The sequence below is a fragment of the Callithrix jacchus genome, chromosome 3 (assembly GCF_049354715.1).
Source record: "Callithrix jacchus isolate 240 chromosome 3, calJac240_pri, whole genome shotgun sequence".
In the NCBI taxonomy this organism is placed as follows: domain Eukaryota; kingdom Metazoa; phylum Chordata; class Mammalia; order Primates; family Cebidae; genus Callithrix; species Callithrix jacchus.
The window spans coordinates 154,417,744-154,435,771 of record NC_133504.1 but is presented as its reverse complement, the minus strand read 5'-3'; the positions used below and the strand labels follow the sequence as shown (position 1 = coordinate 154,435,771).

At 40.9% G+C, this 18,028-nt stretch overlaps 1 protein-coding gene across 2 annotated transcripts in view; it reads right to left on the bottom strand.

The window, feature by feature from the left end:
- RFC1 (replication factor C subunit 1) overlaps positions 1 to 15,091 on the bottom strand; it is a 91,875-nt gene extending 76,784 nt beyond the window's left edge. The window contains exon 1 of one of the 2 annotated variants that reach the window (XM_035293880.3): positions 14,972 to 15,091. In XM_035293880.3, the coding sequence (XP_035149771.2) occupies positions 14,972 to 14,974 (3 nt within the window). In that variant the 5' untranslated portion in view covers positions 14,975 to 15,091. Of the gene's footprint in view, positions 1 to 14,777; positions 14,931 to 14,971 lie in introns of those variants that run through there. The other variant, XM_078367378.1, reaches the window with a different exon arrangement.
- Between the last annotated feature and the right edge of the window lie 2,937 nt (positions 15,092 to 18,028).

The following is an 18,028-nucleotide window of genomic DNA, read 5'->3' as shown; positions in this document are numbered from 1 at the left end:
GGAAAAAAGCTGGATGGAGAATGAGTGTGATGAAATGACAGAATCAGACTTCAGAAGGTGGGTAATGAGAAACTTCTGTGAGCTAAAAGAACATGTTCTAAATCAATGCAAAGAAACTAAGAACCTTGAAAAAAGATTTGAGGAAATGATAACAAGAATGGACAACTTAGAGAGGAATATGAATGAATTGAAGGAGCTGAAAAACACAACACGAGAACTTTGCAAAGCATGCACACGTTTCAACGGCCGAATTGACCAAGCAGAAGAAAGCATATCAGAAGTCGAAGACCAACTCAATGAAATAAAACAAGAAGCCAAGATTAGAGAAAAAAGCGCAAAAAGAAATGAACAAAGTCTCCAAGAAATGTGGGACTATGTGAAGAGACCTAATCTACGTTTGATAGGTGTACCAGAATGTGACGAAAACAATGAATCCAAGCTGGAAAATACTCTTCAGGATATTATCCAGAAAAATTTCCCCAACCTAGAAAGACAGGCCAATATCCAAGTCCAGGAAATACAGAGAACACCACAAAGAGGAGCAACCCCAAGGCACATAATCGTAAGATTCACCAGGGTTGAAATGAAGGAGAAAATGGTAAGGGCAGCCAGAGAGAAAGGTCAGGTTACCACAAAGGAAAACCCATCAGACGCACAGCAGATCTCTCGGCAGAAACCCTACAAGCCAGAAGAGAGTGGGGGCAAATATTCAACATCCTTAAAGAAAAGAACTTTCAATCTAGAATTTCATATCCAGCCAAACTAAGCTTCATAAGTGAAGGAAAAATAAAATCCTTTGCGAACAAGCAAGTACTCAAAGATTTTGTCACCACCAGGCCTGCTTTACAAGAGCTCCTGAAAGAGGCACTACACCTAGAAAGAAACAACCAGTACCAGCCATTCCGGAAACATACCAAATACTAAAGAGCATCAACAAAATGAAGAATCTGCCTCAGCCAGCTAGCATCAAAATGGCAATAGCAAATTCACACATAACAATAGTAACCCTAAATGTAAATGGGCTAAATGCACCAATCAAAAGACACAGACTGGCAAATTGGATAAAAAACCAAAACCCATCGGTGTGCTGAACCCAGGAAACCCATCTCACATGCAAGGATACACAAAGGCTCAAATAAAGGGATGGAGGAAGATTTACCAAGTAAATGAAGAGCAAAAAAAAGCAGGAGTTACAATTCTCGTCTCCGATAAAATAGACTTTAAAGCAACAACGATCAAAAGAGACAAAGAAGGACATTACATAATGGTAAAAGGATCGATACAACAAGAAGAGCTAACGAACCTAAATATATATGGACCCAATACGGGAGCACCCAGATATATGAGGCAAGTTCTCAACGACTTACAAAGAGACTTACACTCCCACACAATAATAGGGGGAGACTTTAACACTCTACTGTCAATATTAGACAGATCAACCAGACAAAAAATTAACAAGGATATCCAGGGCTTGAACTCAGACCTGGAACAAGCAAACCTGATAGACATTTACAGAACTCTCCATCCCAAATCCACAGAATATACATTCTTCTCAGCACCACATCACACCTACTCTAAAATTGACCACATAATTGGAAGTAAAGCACTCCTCAGCAAATGCAAAACAACTGAAATCATAACAAACAGTCTCTCAGACCATAGTGCAATCAAGTTAGAACTCAGAATCCAGAAACTAACTCAGAACCGCACAGCTTCATGGAAACTGAACAACTGGCTCTTGAATGTTGACTGGATAAACAATGAAATGAAGGCAGAAATAAAGAAGTTCGTCGAAACCGACGAGAACGAAGACACAACATACCAGAATCTCTGGGACACATTTAAAGCAGTCTCTAGGGGAAAAAATATAGCAATAAGTGCCCATATGAGAAGAGTGGAGAGATCCAAAATTGACACCCTATCGTGAAAATTGAAAGCGCCAGAGAAGCAAGATCAAAAAAACTCAAAACCTAGCAGAAGACAAGAAATAACTAAGATCAGAGCAGAACTGAAGGAGATAGAGACACAAAAAACCCTTCAAAAAATCAATAAATCCAAGAGCTGGTTTTTTGAAAAGATCAACAAAATAGACCACTAGCCAGACTGATAAAAAAGAAAAGAGAGAACAACCAAACAGACGCAATAAAAAAAAGGGGAAATCAACACAGATTCCACAGAAATTCAAACCATCATCAGAGAATATTACAAACAACTCTATGCACATAAACTAGTAAACCTGGAAGAAATAGATAAATTCCTGGACACCTGTGTCCTCCCAAGCCTAAACCAGGAGGAAGCTGAAACTATGAATAGACCGATAACAAGGTCTGAAGTCGAGGCAGCAATTAAGAGCCTACCACACAAAAAAAGTCCAGGTCCAGATGGGTTCACAGCTGAATTCTACTAGACACACAAAGAGGAACTGATACCATTCCTTCTGAAACTATTCCAAATAATCCAAAAAGAGGGAATCCTTCCCAATTCATTTTATGAGACCAACATCATCCTGATACCAAAACCCGGAAGAGACCCAACAAGAAAAGAAAGCTTCAGGCCAATATCCATGATGAACGTAGATGCAAAAATCTTCAATAAAATATTGGCAAGCCGATTGCAACAGCACATCAAAAAACTTATCCATCATGATCAAGTAGGATTCATCCCAGGGATGCAAAGCTGGTTCAACATACGCAAGTCTATAAACGTAATTCACCACATAAACAGAACCAAAAACAAAAACCACATGATTATCTCAATTGATGCAGAGAAGGCCTTTGACAAAATTCAACAGCCCTTTATGCTAAAAACCCTCAATAAACTCGGTATAGATGGAACGTATCTCAAAATAATAAAAGCTATTGACGACAAACCAACAGCCAATATCATACTGAATGGGCAAAAACTGGAAGCATTCCCTTTGAAATTCGGCACTAGACAAGGATGCCCTCTCTCACCACTTCTATTCAATATAGTCCTGGACGTTCTAGCCAGAGCAATCACCAAGAAAAAGAAATAAAGGGTATTCAAATAGGAAAGGAGGAAGCCAAATTGCCTCTATTTGCAGACAACATGATAGTGTATCTAGAAGACCCCATCGCCTCAGCCCAAAAACTCCTGAAACTGATAAGCAACTTCAGCAAAGTCTCAGGATATAAAATCAATGTGCAAAAATCACAAGCATTCCTATACACCAATAACAGACTTAAAGAGAGCCAAATCAAGGACAAACTGCCATTCACAATTGCTACAAAAAGAAGAAAATACCTAGGAATACAACTTACAAGGAACATAAGGGACCTCTTCAAGGAAAACTACACTGCTCAACGAAATAAGAGAGGACACAAACAGATGGAGAAACATTCCATGTTCATGGTTAGGAAGAATCAATGTCGTGAAAATGGCCATACTGCTCAAAGTAATTTACAGAATCAATGCTATCCCCATCAAGCTACCACTGACTTTCTTCACAGAACTGGAAAAAACCACCATGAACTTCATATGGAACCAAAAGAGAGCCCGAATAGCCAAGTCAATCCTAAGCAAAAAGATCACAGCGGGAGGCATCACACTACCAGACTTCAAACTATACTACAAGGCTACAGTAATCAAAACAGCATGGTACTGGTACCAAATCAGAGATATAGAACAATGGAACAGAACAGAGGCATCAGAGGCAACACAGCATATCTACAACCATACAATCTTTGAGAAACCTGACAAAAACAAGCAATGGGGAAAGGACTCCCTGTTTAATAAATGCTGTTGGGAAAACTGGCTTGCCATGTGCAGAAAGCAGAAACTGGACCCCTTCCTGACACCTTACACTAAAATTAACTCCAGATGGATTAAAGACTTAAACATAAGACCTGGCACCATACAAACCCTAGAAGAAAATCTAGGCAAAACCATTCAGGACATAGGAGTAGGCAAGAACTTCATGACCAAAACACCAAAAGCATCGGCAACAAAAGCCAAAATAGACAAATGGGACCTAATCAAACTCCACAGCTTCTGCACGGCAAAAGAAACAGTGAGTAGAGTGAATCAGCAACCAACAGAATGGGAAAAAATTTTTGCAGTTTACCCATCTGACAAAGGGCTGATATTCAGAATTTACAAAGAACTCAAACAGATTTACAGGAAAAAAACAAACAAGCCTATTCAAAAATGGGCAAAGGATATGAACAGACACTTTACAAAAGACATACACGAGGCCAACAAACATATGAAAAAATGCTCATCATCACTGGTCATTAGAGAGATGCAAATCAAAATCACATTGAGATACCATCTCACGCCAGTTAGAATGGCGATCGTTAAAAAATCTGGAGACAACAGATGCTGGAGAGGATGTGGAGAAATAGGAACGCTTTTACACTGTTGGTGGGAGTGTAAATTAGTTGAACCGTTGTGGAAGACAGTGTGGCAATTCCTCAAGGCCTTAGAAATAGAAATTCCATTTGACCCAGCAATCCCATTACTGGGTATATATCCAAAGGACTATAAATCGTTCTACTATAAGGACACATGCACACGAATGTTCATTGCAGCACTGTTTACAATAGCAAAGACCTGGAACCAACCCAAATGCCCATCGATGATAGACTGGTCTGGGAAAATGTGGCACATATACACCATGGAATATTATGCAGCAATCAAAAACAATGAGTTTGTGTCCTTTGTAGGGACATGGATGAACCTGGAAACTATCATTCTCAGCAAACTGACACAAGAACAGAAAATGAAACACCGCATATTCTCACTCATAGGCGAGTGATGAAAAATGAGAACACATGGACACAGGGAAGGGAGTACTACACACTGGGGTCTATTGGGGGGAACAGGGGAAGACAGTGTGGGGGGAGCTGGGGAGGGATAGCATGGGGAGAAATGCCAAATGTGGGCGAGGGGGCGGAAGGCAGCAAAACACACTGCCATGTGTGTACCTATGCAACTATCTTACATGTTCTGCACATGTACCCCAAAACCTAAAACGCAATAAAAAATTAAAAATTAAAAAAATTAAATTTAATTTAAAAAAAAAGAAAAAAAGAGATTAACTTTGTGCTATGACTTTACCTAAGACATCTTTTAAAGTCTTAAATTAATGCTGATTATATATTATTTCTGAGCTGTCATATTTGATTTTCTATAATTAATCTTTCTGTTACTCTCATATCATATTACAATATTGTGACTATAAAAAACAAAAATATATTTTCACTTTTAGTAGTGAAGGAATGTGTTCTCTTTCCAGGTCCATGATGGGACGTAGCTTTAAGGGCAAGAATTTCCCAGAGCCATGCCCCCCTCCCATCTCTCTCCATCCAGGAGATTCAAATGGTTTATGTTTGAATTTCGCAGGCACGGAAGAAACTAAAAGTCAATCACTCCAGCCCCAAGTTCTAAGGAACTCCTTTCATTGGCCCAGGGTCTTGGAGGTGGGGCTTCCTCCCAGGATCAAAGTCCGTGCTCCCTCGCCTGCGCCAGATTTCCAACTTTCTGGAATCCCCTCCCACATGGTGGGATCTCCCTCCGGGATTTCCCCTCTGGAATCCCCTTCCACATTCTTCATGGATGCCTTTCTCTTTTTCTCCTTTCTTTCTCTTTTCTCTACCTAAATAAAATCACCTTTCTGCAACACTGTTTTTGGTCCGAAATTTTACTTTGCGAGCATACGGTGCAGCTGAAGTGGCCCCACTGCTTATTCTTTAAGAAGTTGGAGGCCAAGAACCCACAACATCCAAGAAGAAACCAGGATACAGTAGGACATTTCCTCTTCTTTAAAATGTAAGCCAAACAAAACAACAAAATTAAATAAATTTTTTTAAGTAAGCCAAACAAATAACTTTTTTTAAGAAATCAGAAATTCTCCGCATTTATAACTGATGTTACTAATGTAACAGTCTAGCATGGGCCTCAAAAACTTATCTGAAGAAAACACTGGTGAGTGAAATATAAGTGTAGTCTGAAAAACCTCTGAACAGTAACAAATTCTAGCTAGGAAGAATTTTAAGAGCCCACATCAACTTTTTTCATTCATTCCATTCATTTATCCATTCAAGAAATATGAGAGCCTTTTATGGGCCAAGAACTGTTCTTGATGCTTGGGATAAACAAAACAGGCTAGGTTTCTGTGCTCGTGAAGCTTTCCTTCTAGTTTCTGTGCCTAATCTTTCTTTAATTGGTCTTTAGAAAACAAAACACAGTATAGAAAAGAAAGAAGAGATGAAATAAAACACACTGAAGGAACAGAAATAGAGAATACAAACAATTCCTCTACTCACCCAGGATCTGTTAAGTCTACCTGAGAAGTCACTCCCATGACAGCCAAAAGACCCATTTCTACGGCTGTTGTGCCAAGGAGGACATATAAGATTCTGAAGTCATAATAATTACTATCATTGCACTTTACGCACTCAGTAAAATACTTTACCACAGAAGTTTCCAGGTACCTGATCCAAAAATACAAACCAACACTGGCAAGTTAAGTAGCAAGTGGAAATCTACTTCAGGTTTTAAAAAAGAAGTTCTCCTTTCATTCCTGCCTAACTGGTATAACTAAAGCATTTGAGACTATTTATGCCTGATCTAATGGTTAATTTCAGAATGTTGACATTTTCACCAGGGCTAATGTACTCTGATGATGGTTTTTATTGATCCAGAAGCTAACTTTTACAACTGATTTCTGGGCCAAAAAATCAAATTTAAACTACTTAAACGAACATAGAAATTAAGTCCAAACTGGGCCAGGCACGGTGGCTCACTCCTGTAATTCCAGCATTTTGGGAGGCCAAGGCGGGCAGATTGGCTGAGGTCAGGAGTTCGAGACCAGCCTGACCAATATGGAGAAACCCTGTCTCTACTAAAAATACAAAATTAGCTGGGCATGGTGGTACATGCCTATAATCCCAGCTACTCGGGAGGCTGACAGGAGAATCACTTGAACCTGGAAGGTGGAGGATGCAGTGAGCCGAGATCGCACCACTGCACTCCAGCCTGAGCAAAAAGAACGAAACTGCAACTCAAAAAAAAAAAATTAAGTCCAAACTGAAAATAGACCTACAACGTAAGAAATACTGTATTTCTCTAGGTTGTTATTCATTGCTGCTAAGTGTTTCAACAGCTTAAAGTCACGCAACAGTGCTAGAGACATTTTTGTACCAGGAAGTTTTACCTTCTAGTTTATATTTTTAGTGGAAATACAAAGTTTGCTTGTAATTTTTCATTCCTCTAATATTTATGGAAAATGTACCATGTGCCACACGCTATACAGCAGTTCCCTATCATTGTGACCTCCACTCTTACAGAGCTTATATGCTAGTGAAGGAAGTTGTCAATACCTGCAACAAAGTGTTCATTTATTCAAATAAGCCAAAATGGGTGCCAAGGAAACAAAGCAAGTGCTCTCCCACTAATCATGCCAATTGTTTTTATGCTTTTGTGGATGAAAGCTATGTATATTTTCCACAGAAATGTAAAAAAACAAACATATGCACAAAACTTTGTATTCAATTTTAGGGGTTTTCCCCTAAAGCCTAGTCAAAACTCTGGAAAAACACACTCACACTGTGCAAACTCACACCTACTTAACCCCAGTACCACTTATGTACATACTGGTATCTCCTAAATCTTGTGTCTCTTTCTCCAGACCAGCTCTGAGCTCGACAGCCATGCAGCCAAAATGCAGCCAGATCCACCTCTGTGCAAATGCCCCAAAGGTGCCTCCAACTAATGATGTCCTCAACTAAAGTTATCTTCAGCTGGGACTTGCTTCTCTCCCCTTATGCCCCATCTCCATGCATAGCACCACCATTCACCCAAAACAGAAACATGGCCACTGCTTTTTCTCCTCACTCTGACCCTCCACCTAATCATCCAACCTAAACTGTTTCCCACATACTGCTGTCTTCTCCCCTCTATTCCCACTGCCTCTGCCCTGATTCAGGATTTCTTTTGTTTACTTAACAAAGCTTTCTACAGCCCTCACTCTGTGCCATGCAATGATTTGAACACTTTTAAAATATTAACTCATTTAGCCCATCAATCAATGAGTAGATAAAAAAAACTGTGGTGTGTGTATACACACACACACACACACATACACACACACACAATGGAATACTACTCAGCCATAAAAAAAGAATGAATTAATGTAATGGTATTGGCAGGAATCCAGATGGGACTGGAGACTATTATTCTATGTGAAGTAACTCAGGAATGGAAAACCAAAGACATAAGAATTATACAGTGGACTCTGGGGACTCAGAAAGAAATGGTGGGAAGAAAGTGAGGGATAAAAGAGTACAAACTAGATTCAGTGTATACTGCTCGGGTGATGGATGCACCAAAATCTTACAAATCACCACTAACGAACTTATTCATGTGCCCAAATACCACCTGTTCCCCAAAAACCCATGGAAATAAAAACTGCTTTTTAAAATAATAAATAAATAAATAAGAAGGCAACACAAAGATATTCTCTCTTTTTTTGGCTGGGTGCAGTGGTTCACACCTGTAATCCCAGCACTTTGGAAGGCCAAGGTGGGTGGATCACTTGAGTTTGGGAGTTTGAGACCAGCCTAACCAACATGGTGAAACTCCATCACTACCAAAAATAGAAAATTCAGCCAGGTCAATGGCTCACACCTGTAATACCAACATTTTGGGAGGCCAACGCAGGCGGATCACCTGAGGTCAGAAGTTCCACAACAGCCTGGCCGATAGGACAAAATCCCATCTCTACTAAAAATACAAAAAAATTAGCCAGACGTGGTGGCACGCAGCTATAGTCCCAGCTATTCGGGAGGCTGAGGCAAGAGAATCGCTGAATCGCTTGAACCATGCACCAGAGGTTGGCAGTGAGCTGAGATCGCATCACTCCACTCCAGCTGGGCAACAGAGTGAGACTCCGTCTCTTTTGAACAAAAAATAAGCCAGGAGTTGTGGCGGGCACCTGTAGTCCCAGCTACTTGGGAGGCTAAGGCAGGTGAATTGCTTGAACGGTGAGGCGGAGGTTGCAGTGAGCTGAGATTGTATCTCAAAAAACAGAGGAGAGAAAGCAAATTATGTCACTATGCTCATTTATCTTTGAAGAGTACATGGTTTTATGCAAAATAAGTAGAGCAGTACGCCGCAGAGCGGTTGCCAAAATACTGTATTTTGGTTTTACTTCTCTATTTTGACGGTAATAAAGAAATACAAGTATTTCTGGTAAATATTTTAAAACAGTCCATCAAATCCATGAGTAGAAACTGATTATCATCAACATACTTCACAAAAATCTATCCAAGTATAAAAATCTTTTATCCTGAAAACCATTAAAATGCAAAATCATATATGTGAATAAAATACACAATGGTTTAACTGGTGGCCGCACAGAAAAAAAAATCATGAAATAATTTTAAAGTACTTAAGTCAGGTGCAGTGGGTCACGCCTGTAATCTCAGCACTTTAGGAGACTGAGGCAGGCAGATCACCTGGGGCCAGGAGCGTGAGACCAGTCTGGCTGATAGGATGAAATGCCATCTCTACTAAAAACAGAAAAATTAGTCAGGATTGGTGGCACATGCCTGTAATCACAGCTACTTGGGAGGCTGAGGCACAAGAATCGCTTCAACCTGGGAGGTACAGGTTGCAGTGAGCTGTGTTCGTGTCACTGCACTCCAGCCTAGGCTACAGAGGGACTCTGTTTCAATAAATAAATAAATAAAGTATTTAAAATTATATTAAGACCTTATACTTTGGAAGCAAAAAGTGGTTGGAGGGCTTTCCCCCTAAAATCAGGAAAAAGACAGTATGTCTGCTCTTACAATTTGCACTCAAATGTTGTAGAGTTTCTGGCAAAGGAATTAGGCAATAAAATGAAACAAAAGACACCTACATTGAACAAGAAGTAAATGCACCTGTTTACAGATGAAACAATCTTACAGAAAAATGTATGAAATCCACTAAAAGACTCAGTATTAATAATGATCAACAGATGGGCTCCATGGCTCAAACCTGTTAATCCCAGCACTTTGGGAGGCCAAGGCAGGCAGATCATGAGGTCAGGAGTTTGAGACCAGCCTGACCAACATGGGGAAACCCTGTCTCTACTAAAAATACAAAAAATTAGCCAGGCGTGGTGGAAAGCACCTGTAATCTCAGCAACTCGGGAAGCTCAGGCAGCATAATTGCCTGAACCCGGGAGGTGGAGGTTGCAGTGAGCCAATATCATACCACTGCACTCCAGCCTGGACAAAAGTGCAAGACTCTGTCTCAAAAATAAAAATAAAAAATAATGAGTTCAGCAAGGATACAAGATCAATATACAAAAATAAACTGTATTTCTGACCGGGCACAGTGGCTCATGCCTGTAATCCCAGCACTTTGGGAGGCCGAGGCGGGTGGATCACAAGGTCCTGAGTTCAAGACCAGGCTGGCCAAGATAGTGAAACCCCATCTCTATCGAAAATATAAAAATTAGCCAGGGGTGGTGGTGGGCGCCTGTAACCCCAGCTACTTGGGAGGCTGAAGCAGAGAACTGCTTGAACCCAGGAGGCAGAGGTTGCAGTGAGCCACAGTCACACCAATGCACTCCAACATGGGGGACCAAGCAAGATTCCATCTCAAAAAATATATATATTACAAAGCCACAGTACCACAGCATGTTGCTGGCATTAAGACAGATATGTAGATTAATGGAATAGAACTGGGAGTTTAGAAAACCACCCTCACATCTATAGTCAACTGATTTTTGACAAAGGTATCAAGATAATTGAATGAGGAAAACTGAATTTTTTCTTCTCCAAAAAATGGTGCTGGAACAACTAGATGTCCACATATGAAAGAAAATTGGACCTTTATACTTCACACCCTATATAAAAACTCAAAAATGGATAAAAGTCCTAAATGAAGTATAAAACCCATACTGTGAAAAACTACAAAATACTGTTTAAACAAACTAAAGACCTAAACAAATGAAGGTATCCCACATTCATGGACTGAAAGATTTAATATTGTTAAGATGGCAATAATACAAAAACTACACACTACTACTAAAACTACTTTAGTTTTAAGAGCTAAAACTACAAAACTCTTAAGCATAAATCTTCATGACCTTGCATTAGGCAAGAGAAACTTAAATGATGAAAAAATAAAGGAGACATGCAAGGACGTGGAGGAAGAGTATTTCAAAGAGAAAATCGCAACAAAAGCCCTGAAAGAGAAACAGAACCAACCTAACGCACTCCAAAGACAGAGAGAGAAAATCAGAGGGAGGTAGGGGGCCTATTAGGCCAAGTTCAGGTACCTATGCATGGCAAAAGTCAGTCAAGCACTGCTCCAGGGAAACCATTCCACATAGAAAACCAGGATGTGAAAGGTGCCTTAAAAGAGGAGCAATAAAACAGTTCAGACCACAATGTATTTAAACTGACCTCGCTGCTCTTCAAAAGGCTGTTCCTTAAGTCTCATATGTGTTTAATTCAATCCTATGCATATTTTCAATAATTAAACCAACCAATTAATTATATATGCTGACTTCTTAAAAATGGCATCTCTCAGGTGTTATTCACATTTTGTACAATTAAATCTCAGTGCAATTCAAACAGTCTTTATGGCTTCTTTTTTATTTTATTTTTAATTTTCTTTCTATTCCTTTAGTAGATAATATATCCACATGGTTCAAATTACAAAAGGGTAAAAAGTCTCCCTCTTAACCTGCCTCTCAGACTCATACTTCCCATCTCTGGAGACAAAAAATGTTACCAGTTGGTTCCTTCTTTATCTTTCCAGAGAGATTTTATATTTTGACAATCGTTTTATATCAGAGTATAAAGTTTTCTCATTTTTCTAAAGGTTGCATAGTATTCCACTGTGTGGATACACACACTTTATTTCTTTTTTTTTTTTTGAGACGGAGTTTCAGTCTTGTTATACAGGCTGGGGTGCAATGGTGAGATCTCGGCTCACCGCAACCTCCACCTCCTGGGTTCAGGCAATTCTCCTGCCTCAGCCTCCTGAGTAGCTGGTATTTCTTTACTGATAACTTTTCATTGGAATTTTTTTTTAATGCAGCTCCCAGAGCAAGAGCCATCTATGGATGGGCTTCAGAAGATAAGTGAATAGGCCAGGCACAGTGGCTCACGCCTGAAATCCCAGCACTTTAGGAGGCCAAGGCAGGTGGATCAGCTTGAAGCCAGGGGTTCAAGACCAGCCTGGCCAATGTGGTGAAACTTCATCTCTACTTAAAAAAAAAAAAAAAAAAAAAAGCTGGGTATGGTGGCGTATACCTGTAATCCCAGCTACTGGAGAGGCTGAGGCATGAAAATCACTTGAACCTGGGAGGCGGAGGTTGCAATGAGCCAAAACTGCACCATCGTCACCACTGTACTCCAGCCTCGGCTACCCAGCAAAACTCGATCCCAAAAAAAAAAAAAAAGAATTAGAAGAAAAGTGAATAGGCCAGGCACAGCGGCTCACACCTGTAATCCCAATGCTTTGGGAGGCCAGGGTAGAAGGATCGCCATATCCAGGAATTAAGAGGCACCAGTGAGCTATCATCACACCACTGCACTCCAGCCTGGGCAACAGAGGCAGCCTGGGCAAAATCTTTTTTGAAGATTTTGTCTTTAAAAAAAAGACAGGTCAATGCCTTAATATGGTGTATATGTGCCTATATGCATTTCTCTGGGCAGAAATTTGCATACCATTCACTATATTTATCAAAGGGAACTGTGGACCGAAACAAAGATTGAGAACTCTCCTTCATACCCAATGACACAGTTTGAGGGAAAGAAAAAAAAACGACTTTGCACAGGTGTTCAATAAACATTTGTTGAATCAATTTTAGTCCCCGGGTGCAGTGGTTCACGCCTGTAATCCCAACACTTTGGGAGGCCAAGGAGGGTGGATCATGAGGTCAGGATATCGAGACCATCCTGGCCAACACTGTGAAACCCTGTCTCTACTAAAAATGCAAAACAATTAGCCGAATGTGGTGGTGTGCGCCAGTAGTCCCAGCTGGGGAAGCTGAGGCAGGAGAATCACTTGAATCCAGAAAAGGGAAGTTGCAGTGAGCTGAGATCGCGCCACTGCACTCCAGCCTGGCGACAGAGCAAGTTGCCATCTCAAAAAAATAAAAAATGGAAAAAAAAAAATCAATTTTCGTCTAGGGTTTTGCTAACTGTTGTACTAGAGACTAGAGGGCTAAATTAAATATCTATATAATACAAAATTCTTATCTAGCTCATAGAACCTTTTCCCATTAACACCAAAACTGACCAATTTGACCTATTTCTTTTCTGAGGTCTAGTTTTTCGTCTGCGCCATGAATAGGGGTACTAAAGAAAGAAAAGAAGCAAAATAAAAGCACCTGAATGACCACAAAAGCTGTGTTCACCATAAATGACATCAGAGGACTCTACCATGCCTCTTAAAATCTATGTAACTTTCCATAGAGCCCTTTCTGAGAAAATCTCATTGGTAGCTGCGTAGTTGCCTAACATGCCATGCACCAGAACGGAAGCTTTACATATACATCTTGCTTAATCCCAAAACAATCATGATGACAGCTATTATTTCCTCTCTTTTATAGATAAGGAAATAGAAGCTTAAAGATATTAAACTTAAGCTATTTACTTACCCAAGACCACATAACTATTAAACTAGACTATACGAATATAGTAATACAACTATAATCTATAAACCATTAAACTAAAACATCACCACTTCATCTTCAAGACTCCAAATCTCATCAAGCTTCCAAAATACCATGGTGCCTTGACCTCCAAAATGTATCATTATGGGGAGGTGGTATAACATGGTGGTCAGAAACACCAAGATTCTAATTCTAGTTCAACCACGTATCTGTTGTATGACACATTATTTAAATTCCAAAAGGTGCTTTCACCATCTGTAAAGCTGCATCCATGTGGGTTGAAATGAAAAACCAAGAGTTCACATACTGACCTGAAGAAGATGCTGGGTACAAGGTAGCTACTATCATTACTGTTGCCCTTTTTTGAGAAAAAACACAAAGGACTGCAAGGTTCCCCAATGTGGCATAAAATTTTCACCCCCTAGAATGCTGTCACTGTGACAAGTTGACCAATGATTGACAAAAATTATATCGGATTATCTTCGGGCTTAGTGGAACATTTTAAATTGTTCTTTAAACTAAAAATACTTCAAACATACAGTCATATCCATTGCCATACCATCATGAATGTCTGCTTTGCTCGCTGCATAATTATTTCACTTTCAATTTGTTTGAATGTTTTATCCAGAATTACGCAGTGAGGTTTGGGTGTTTTCTTTAAAGATTATTTTTAACATCAGGTGATAAGAGGATGACAGCTGTCAAATCTCTTGCATCTTTATCTATTTTCTGTATTTCTTTTTCCTAGTAAACCGTGTTATCCCTTTGACTCCTATGAACTCATCTAAACAAAATAAAATATTCTCTCCATGCCCTCGGTGGTCTCAACACCGCTCGGGTGATCGTTAATGAAGAGCGGAGATGAGACGAGCTGAGTTGTTAACGAGAAAAGTTTAAGGCCCTACCCAACACATTCCTAAGAAAGAAAAGTTTGTTACATTCTTCTCCCTCATAACCCGAAGCTTGAAATCCACGCTTCAGGCAGTACTCAAACTGAGGTTCCGGGCAACGCCGAACAAGAAAATAACTTTACCAATGCGTTCCAAAACCAGCATTCTTACTCCCTTCCCCCAAGAGTGAGGGGAAAAAGTGCAAGTACACGTAGCAACAAAATCCCTGCGTGCTGGCTACCGACCAGAGCTGGAGCCCGCGGTGCTAAGAAAGTTGTGCGTCCAGTGCCCGGTGTGCGGCCCCTTCTCTGCCTTCGCTCGCCTCCGGAGCCACCCACCGCCATCCTCCCCCACCCTGCATACCAGGAGTGCCCCGTCCACACGAGGCCTGCAAAGCCTCCCCAGACACCGAGCCGCACGGCCTCCCCCAGCGGCTCACCATCGCAAACCCAGAATTAAGGCGCTGGCTGGCGGGTCGGCCGGTTGAGGAATCAGTTATCGGGGCTCGGGATCCATTCGCGCCAACAACTTCTCCCGCGAAGTGGAAGAAGGCGAAGGCAGCGGCGCGCGGCGATGACGTAGGAGGAGCGCGCTTTCCTTCCGTCCCGCTCAGAGGCGGGAGGTGCGACGCCTGCCCAGGTGCCGCAGGCAGGGCTGGCGGGCCCCTGCCACCGCTAGAAGCCACGATGTGAGCTCGGTTTTTGGCGGTGGCGCTAAAGGAGAGGGATCTGACATTAGTTTCCTTGGAAGGTGGGGTATTCAAGTACCTCCTGGTTACATGTCTGGACAGTGCACTTCCCTACAGTAACTTTCAAAAGTGGCACATATAGACCATGGAATATTATGCAGCCATCAAAAACGATGAGTTCGTGTCCTTTGTAGGGACATGGATGAACCTAGAAACCATCATCTTAGCAAACCGACACAAGAACAGAAAATCAAACACCGCATATTCTCACTCATAGGCAGGTATTGAACAATGACAACGCATGGACACAGGGAGGGGAGCATCACACATTGGGGTCTGTCGGGGGGGAATAGGAAAGGGACAGCAGGGGGTGGAGAGTTGGGGAGAGATAACATGGGAAGAAAGGCAGCAAATCATACTGCCATGTGTGTACCTAAACAACAATCTTGCATGTTCTTCACATGTACCCCAAAAGCTAAAATGCAATTTAAAAAAAAGTTTTTACTACCAACTGCAATAAGATAAACATTTTAGCTGTGCATTTTACATATTACATATAAATATCTATTCTGTAATAAGTTTTCATCAAGCACCGGGCCTGGTGGCTCACGCCTGTAATCAGCATACCATTACATGGCAAGTGTATCACTATGATGCTTATGAATTTACTCTTTCAATACTTGAGATTTTCTTTTTTAGCTTTATGTAGTGGGGTTGTTGTTTTTGTTTTGGTTTTGGTTTTTACTTTTCATTAACTTCTGTTCATCACTTTCAGCATAAACCTTCAACAGTTTTTCCTTCTGTTTCTTCAAGTCATACATGGTAGTGATTCCAATTCCATACTCTTTTGTAAGATTTTCACACTTATACTGATGTCCACCTTCTCCAACAGTTTGACTTTCTGTGCTACAGATAAACATAAATGCTTCCTCGTTTTCTCATCACTCTTACCCAAAGAAGTATCTGCAGGCCTTTTTGACATTTTTAGCAATCTCTTTATACCACAAAGCAAGAATAATAAAAAAGCCACAAAAAGCCAGGCACAGTGGCTCACGCCTGTAATCCCAACACTCTGGGATGCCAAGGAAGAAGTATTGCTTGAGGCCAGGAGTTTGAGGCCAGGAGTTCAAGACCAGCCTGGGAAACAGAACGAGACCCTGTCTCAAAAACAAAACAAAACAAAAACCACTGTAAACAATCTGAATGTTAACTATAAAGAAAATGGATAAATTGAAATATATTCATACAACAATAAAAATCAATGAAATACAGATCATACATCATACAACACTACAGATCAGTCATATATATATATATATATATATATATATATATAGAGAGAGAGAGAGAGAGAGAGAGAGAGAGAGAGAGAGAGAGAGAGGGATGGAGTCTTGCTCTGTTACCCAGTCTGTAGTGCAGTGACACAATCTTGGCTCACTGCAACCTCTGCCTCCCAGGTTCAAGCAATTCTCCTGCTCCAGCCTCCCAAGTAGCTGAGATTACAGGTGTCTGCCACCACACCCAGCTAAGTTTTGTATTTTTAGTAAAGACAAGGTTTCATCATGTTGGTCAAGCTGATCTCAGACTCCCGACCTCAGGTGATCCACCCACCTCAGCCTCCCAAAGTGGTGGGATAACAGGCATGAGCCACCGCACCTGGTTCAGTCTTATATACTGATATGGTTTGGCTCTATGTCCCCAACCAAAACTCATCTTCTTTTTTTTTTAATTTTTTTCTTTTTTTTTTAAGATGGGGTTTCACCATGTTGGTCAGGCTGGTCTTGAACTCCCAACCTCAGGTGATCCGCCCACCTTGGCCTCCAAAGTGCTTGGATTACAGGCGTGAGCCACCACACCCAGCCCAAAACTCATCTTCTAACTCCTGTAATTCCCATGTGTTGTGGGAGGGACCCAGTAGGGAGTCGATTGAATCATGAGGGCAGGTCTTCCCTGTGCTGTTCTCCTGATAGTGAATGGATCTCATGAGATCTGATGGTTTTAAAAACAGAAGTTTCTCTGCACAAGCTCTCTCTTTGCCTGCTGCCACCCATGTAAGATGTGACTTACTCCTCCTTGCCTTCTGACATGATTGCGAGGCCTACTCAGCCCTGTGGAACTGCAAGTCCAATAAATTTCTTTCTTTTGTAAATTGCTCAGTCTTGGGTATGTCTTTATCAGCAGCATGAAAACAGACTAATACAGTAAATTGGTACCAGTAGAGTGGAGCCTTGCTAAAAAGATACCCAAAAATATAAAAGCAACTTTGGAACTGGGTAACAGGCAGAGGTTGGAACAGTTTGGAGGCTCAGAGAAGACAGAAAAATGTAGGAAAGTTTGGGACTTCCTAGAGACTTGCTGAATGACTTTGACAAAAATGCTGATAGTGATATGAACAATAAGGTCCAGGTTGAGGTGGTCCCAGATGGAGATGAGGAACTTGTTGGGGACTGGAGCAGAGATGACTTTGCTATGTTTTAGCAAAGAGACTGGCAGCACTTTGCTAAAGGGACTGGCAGCACTGCCTTAGAGATTTTTGGAACTTTGAACTTGAGAGAGATGATTAGGGTATATGGCAAAAAGAAATTTCTAAGCAGCAAAGCATTCAAGAGGTGACTTGGGTGCTGTTAAAGGCATTCAGTTTTAAAAGGGAAACAGAGTATAAAAGTTTAGAAAATTTGTAGCCTGACAACACAATAGAAAACAAAATCCCGTTTTTTGAGGAGAAATTCAAGCCAGCTGCAGAAATTAGCATAAGTAACCAGGTGACCAATATTAATCACTGAGACAATGGGGGAAAATGTCTCCAGG